We start from the raw sequence: 5,821 nt of genomic DNA, 5'->3' as shown, positions 1-5,821 counted from the left end.
ACCAAGACAATGCTTTATTCATCATGTGCATCCTTGGCGGCTCTGTTGATGCTTTTGGCAAACCAAGACTTTATAATCTAATTTCTCATTTTTCTTGGTTTGTGCCTTTTTTTATACTGCTTTTTTGATATCTGCTCTTCGCAGAGGCAGCGAGAGCCCAACTTACTAGTGACAGATTGAATTTTGTTAGTAGAGGCGTGGTCCGATGGCTACCCCGGTGCTCACGTAGTGCACGAATGCAACCTATATTTTGTGCGACTTGACACGTATCCTGTCCTTTGGCGGTGGATTGGTCACATGTCCCCGAATGCCTTTCTTGTAAACAAATATATGTTTCATGTGGTCTGTATCTGCAAATGGACCTGTGTGCCTACCCTGCACTAATATGGCTCAACGTGGAGTTTTTTTTTTTTGTGGTTCAACGTGGAGTTGTTTGATGAAGAAAAGAAAACTCCCAAGGACCAAACCGCCATCAGGGTTTTCGAAATAAATAGCCGTCAAAAGCTTCTCCCATTTTCCATCCGGCACCCTCCACACGTTTCTTCTCCACGCCCCCCGCGAGTTAGCGGAATTGCCACGCGACTCCTCCCGCCGCGACCGCGATGGAGCCACCCGGTTCGGGTTCAGGAGCAGCAGAACCGGTCGAGGAGGACCGCGTCGAAGAACCGGCCCAGGGGGGCTCCAACTCCAACGCCTCCTCCCCGACCGCTGCTGCGCCGCCACCTCCCCGCACGACGCCCCTCCACCTCGAGCAGGCCGGAGGCGGCGCCGATGGGTCGACCCCCGCGACGGTGTTCGACCCCCGGAAGGGCAAGGATCCGGTGTCCCTGCTGCCGCCCTGGGTCATTCCTCCTCCTCCGAGCCCCGCGACGGTGTTCGACCCCCGGAAGGGCAAGGATCCGGTGCCCCCGCTGCCGCCCTGGGTCATTCCTCCTCCTCCGAGCCCCGCGGGCAGCAGCAGCTCCTCCGACTCCTCCATCGACTACGGCGCGGCATTCAGAGCCGGGACCTTCGGAGACGGGGTCACGGAGTCGAGCACCGCCGCCGAACTCAGAGCCCGCGGCGGCAGGGCGCGGGCTACGTGGAGCGACCCCTTGGTGGCGGACACGAGGGGGGAGCCCAACGCGGCGCCGCATCCGTTCGACCACGGGATGATCGATCGGCTGGTGCGAGAGCAGGCGGCCATCGACGGGGCGATCGGGCTACGGGAAGAGCCCGAGGAGGCGGCGCCGTCGATCGACCCCAAGCTGGTTGCGCAGTCGTTGCTCGAGCGGCTGGCGAGAGTGCAGGCGGCCGTCGACGAGGACAACAGGCGACGGGAACAGCAGGTGACGACCTCTGCGACTTGAGCGTTTCTTGGAGTTCTTGTTGTTTCTTGGAGTTCTTAGAGTCTCTGGAGTGCGTTCTTGAGCGTTTCTTGGTTTCCTCTTGAGCAGTACAACTCGTTGCGCGCGGAAGAGGCGATGTACAGGAAAGAACAGGTATGACATGAATCTGGTCTTCTTGCTTGCTCGGAATTGCTTGCTGTAGTCTGTGAAACTCGTTGCTGGGGATGATTTAGCAGTTGAAATGGAATCTCGGGCAAATGTTGGGGACAGTTTGGCGATTAGGCATTTCCTGATTATTACCCGAGTTCTTCTTGCGATGCGTTAGGAGATTTAGAGGTAGGCAAGGATCTTGTTGTGATTATTCGCAACTGTTCAAGATTTAGGCGTCCAGGCTTGTGCTAATTGATTCTTCTATTTGGTTTGGTATGATAGCATGTTTTGCACTTTTGCTACAATTGAAAATTGTGCGGAGATATGAGGATCATGTCTTGGCAGTGGTTGCTGTCATATTTGGGCAAGAAATCTTGATGCCAAAATGTATCAGTTTCCAGTGTAGATGAATATGGTGTTAATGTTATAGGGGAAGTTAGTCTGAATGCTTGCTCGGGATTACATGGCTCTATGCTTTTGCCTTTTGTCATCTGTTGCCTGAAAGGCTGAAACTGGCTCCGAAGCCTCAAAACTCGATTCATAGGAATAACTCAAATATTTCAATCTTGTTAGCCCTTTCGCCCTTGCTAATCCGGAATATGTGATGTTGATGCTAATTCTGTGGAGCAGGAGAAACTATCACAAGTAAAGGTTGTGGTAAAGGTGAAACCCAAGCAAGACAAACTAGGTATAAACTGGACTCAGATCAAGAACAAGGTATGGCCTGAATCTTGTCCGCTCTTGTCACTTGTGATCCTCGGGTGGTATGAACTGGGATTTTTTGTGCATAGAAAATAGAATTGGGATTTTTTGGTTTTCTTTGGTTTCTGTTTGTTCATGTTATATTCTTGGACCTGTTAGTGTAATCAAGGCATGAAATCTTGGTTAGAGCGTCATGTGGCATCCTAGCGTAGAGGAGGAATCTTGGGAAAATGTTGGCAGAAGTACAAATGCCCTTGGTGCTCGTGGATCTTTCCACAATCTGCAATTGTATTTTGAAGCAAATGGCTATCTTGTTGAAACTGTTGTCTGTAAAATGTGGGGAAATCATGAGGTCATGTCCTACTGCAATATTTTGGCAACAGAGCCTGAAGTCAAATGTATGAGCTTCCTTTGCAAACAGATGCTGTTATCAGAAACTTTAATCTAGACATTAGTTCAAGACTGCATAATTGGACATAATTCCTCTAAATCGTTTGCCATTCACATGAAAATCGGCGACCACTTTAGGATTTGGTCGAGAAGTTTCGCCATTATGTCAATTGGTACCTGGAACTGGTTCAGAAGCCCCAGAATATAATTCATGTAAATAGTTGCCAAAAATAAAGAAGCTTTGGATGCACATGTTTTGTGGTCTTGCTATACAGTATTATTTTTCCTTTTGACAGGGAAAAGGAAAAAAAATGACTGCTTGTTTGTTAATTCCATTATTTTTCATTCCCTTATTTCTTTGTTTTTAAATACTCGATCTTGTTGATTCTGTACAATAGCAAGACTGGCAGGATGTATGGTCTTTAACTTCGTTTTCTTCATTTCCTGTCAAATAGATTTTTCGTAGAGAAGGAAGGGAAATATGTTCGGAACATGTGAACCACCAGGTTTGTCTCCATTTTGCCTGATGTAATGTTCAAAATGGAAGTGCAAGAAAAATCAGGATCAAAGCCCTATATCAGAAGATACTGTGATTAGTGGTTCAGAAGGATTATGTTCTCTTTATAAATACTAAATTGTGTATTAAGTCTTGGTTGTGATAATCTGATGGGACCTGAATCGTACTTGTACTGTTCTTGAGTTTATCATGTGTTAATAGACATTTTCTTGTTTTCTTACTGAACAACAACCAATCAGTATCAATGATGGGATTATATACTAGCGGTTTCAAACATTTCCAGAGAACATGGAAACCTGAAGATTTGAATGAAAACAAAATTTCCATCACATTTTTAGATATGTTGTTTCCATGTTCAACTCAGCGTAATTTGAATTCTCATATTTGTGCGTTCGTTGCAGACACATCCCATCACTGAAGTCAGAAGGCATCATAGGCTTGCTTCTGACGAGGCGAACCATCTTGATGCCTATTCAGAATATAGATCGGTGATTGGAGATGGGGAGTGTTTCTACAGGAGCTTCATATTTTCGTACCTTGTAATCGTCCTCCCCTCTTTTCATTATCGTAGGATGTAGGTTTAGCTATTTATTAACTTTCTCTGTTTTTGTGAATGTACAACAGGAGCAAGTTATTGATAGGCAGGACACACATGAGGAACATCGTCTCCTTCGTGTTGTTGAAAGAATGTCCATGCAACATGCAAATCTTCGATGGAACTCTGACTTTCGCAGGAGCAGCAAAGTAAGTTCTCGCCTTCTCCATACTTGTTCTTTCCTTCTCTTTTTTTGAGGGTAATGTTCTTTCTTGGATAAACATGCTTGCAAGGGATGATGATTCCATTCAGGTTACAGTACAACACTTTGTTTGTCATTTGCAGGAGATTCACAATTGCTTAACAGTAGTGGTATGCCATCACAGTTTTATGCCCTGTTGGCAGAAACTCAAATTTGAAGTTTATTGTAAAGTTAACGACCCGATTGTAACAATGGCCTTACGAAAATTTACTTGCAAAGGAACGTCAATATAATAAGGAAGTAACATAATTTTATGCTTGTTTGAGCACTGCAACAATGCTCACCTACTGGTTATTATTGTATAGCCACCTCACTGTTCTGTTACTAGCTATAGTATATGCTTAACGACTAAAGCTTCTCAGGCAAGTTATCTTAGGTGTGTTCTTTTATATCTTGCCATTGATCAGTATTCTGTATGTATCATTGTAACCTATGATATATGATTATCAACTGCGAATTATTGAGTCGCTGGTTCTTTCAGGCATTTAAGAATCTGATCAAGAAAATAATGAGACGGAAACATGGCAGAGAAACAACTAGCAGGTTTTTGACTTGCGTGGTTTCCTGCAATTCCATCATAGTATTGTGGCGAATGCATTCCATCTCACTGACTTAATATGTGCCATTTTTAGCCGCCGTAAAGAGAAACTTCTCAAGTTCTTCAACAAGGATGATACGACACTAGACAGTGAGAGAAACACCCTTGAATTCATATTTCCTTTTGTCCATCACAATTCATGTTTCTGACACATTTTCTTGGTTAGTTTTCATTTTCCTCAGATTAGTAGTAGCTATCCAGATGTGCTCGCACAGGGAGGTGTATGAACCGCTTATACCAGGGCTCAGAGGAAATTACAATCTGGAAGATGTCAGTGATGCATATTCTCCCTTACATTACCGTTGTGCTGATTTCCAATGCATACATTGTTGGATACATGACACTCAATTTGCCTAACCTGTTATTGTTGTTGTATGTACAGTGGTGCTTTTGGCGCGTCACTCCAGCTCGTCGGTTCACGGATCATGTTATGATGTTGGCCTTGGCCACAGCGCTTGAGGTGCCCCTCAGAGTGGAGCGAGTCCGAGGAGGATATGATCCAGATATCTACACTGTTCCTGGAGTTCCCCGTCCGAGAGTGACCCTGCTGTACTCGGCAAATCACCACGAAATCATCTACCCACGTGCTTCCCAGAGAGAACATGCTGCTGATCAGGGTTCAAATCAACAGACTTCCCAGAGAAAACATCCCGCTGATCAGAGTTCAAGTCATCAGGCTTCCCAGAGAGACGATCCTGCTGATCAGAGTTGAAGTGAATAGATTCCACTGGATTAAAGTTGACTAGGGCTGCTGCCTATGAATGAGATTAGTGGTAGGCATATCATCCTCCAGATATCTACATGCAGTGATGAAGTTGGGGTAGGCATAGCATATACACTTGTGTGCTCTTCTTTGATAGGGAGAAAAACTTGTGGTGTTGTTTGAATTGTTGGCTGGTATACTTGTGCATTCTTTGAAATAATTTCTTTCTAATGTTGCCAGATATACATACTGCTGATGCCACTGGATTGATTGATCAGTTTGGTGCCAAGGATGAAACTGTTTTCCAACAATTTACTCATATTACCCTGCCTGCTTTGTGAAGCTGTTCGGATCACAACAACCTGGCTGGTATTACTTTGTAATGTACTCCCTCTGTAAACTAATATAAGAGTGTTTAGATCACTACTTTAGTATTCTAAACACTCTTATATTAGTTTACGGAGGGAGTACTACCAAACTGCCAAAACGTGGTTAAGGCAACTTGTTGTACCTATTGATTCAGGCATGAGGCACATTTCTACATCAGTGGAAGTTGTAGAAACTGCAATCTTTGCACATGTGGTGTCATCCAGGGTTGGCTCCAGCTCTGGAATAAGGTTCAACACAGCAATACAA

General features: G+C 44.8%; 1 protein-coding gene across 3 annotated transcripts; it reads left to right on the top strand.

Moving 5' to 3' along the window:
* The first annotated feature begins 493 nt into the window (after positions 1 to 493).
* On the top strand, positions 494 to 5,580 carry LOC123143322 (uncharacterized). 3 transcript variants are annotated; one of them, XR_006470807.1, is made up of 11 exons: positions 494 to 1,328; positions 1,437 to 1,481; positions 2,109 to 2,195; positions 3,026 to 3,076; positions 3,489 to 3,626; positions 3,712 to 3,831; positions 4,366 to 4,427; positions 4,517 to 4,572; positions 4,649 to 4,752; positions 4,865 to 5,255; positions 5,426 to 5,580. XR_006470807.1 is itself a non-coding variant. In XM_044562193.1 (10 exons), the coding sequence occupies exons 1-10, from the start codon at positions 603 to 605 to the stop codon at positions 5,192 to 5,194; spliced, it is 1,719 nt and encodes a 572-aa protein (XP_044418128.1). In that variant the 5' UTR covers positions 495 to 602; the 3' UTR covers positions 5,195 to 5,369. The 3 variants fall into 3 exon arrangements, 1 of the variants encoding a protein (XP_044418128.1); XR_006470806.1 differs by having other exon boundaries at positions 495 to 1,328; positions 4,865 to 5,302; positions 5,426 to 5,579; XM_044562193.1 differs by lacking the exon at positions 5,426 to 5,580 and having other exon boundaries at positions 495 to 1,328; positions 4,865 to 5,369.
* The last annotated feature ends 241 nt before the right edge of the window (positions 5,581 to 5,821 follow it).

Source organism: Triticum aestivum, chromosome 6D (assembly GCF_018294505.1).
Source record: "Triticum aestivum cultivar Chinese Spring chromosome 6D, IWGSC CS RefSeq v2.1, whole genome shotgun sequence".
In the NCBI taxonomy this organism is placed as follows: domain Eukaryota; kingdom Viridiplantae; phylum Streptophyta; class Magnoliopsida; order Poales; family Poaceae; genus Triticum; species Triticum aestivum.
The sequence above is the reverse complement of the archived record's forward strand: the minus strand, read 5'-3'. Positions and strand labels throughout refer to the sequence as shown.

Bases quoted from the DNA above. Each gene is read 5' to 3' on its own strand.
- LOC123143322 (XM_044562193.1), top strand. From the start codon at position 603: ATGGAGCCACCCGGTTCGGGTTCAGGAGCAGCAGAACCGGTCGAGGAG. The intron at 3,077-3,488 runs GTTTGTCTCCAT...CGTTCGTTGCAG, and splicing joins CGGAACATGTGAACCACCAG to ACACATCCCATCACTGAAGT. The intron at 4,753-4,864 runs GTCAGTGATGCA...TTGTATGTACAG, and splicing joins GAAATTACAATCTGGAAGAT to TGGTGCTTTTGGCGCGTCAC.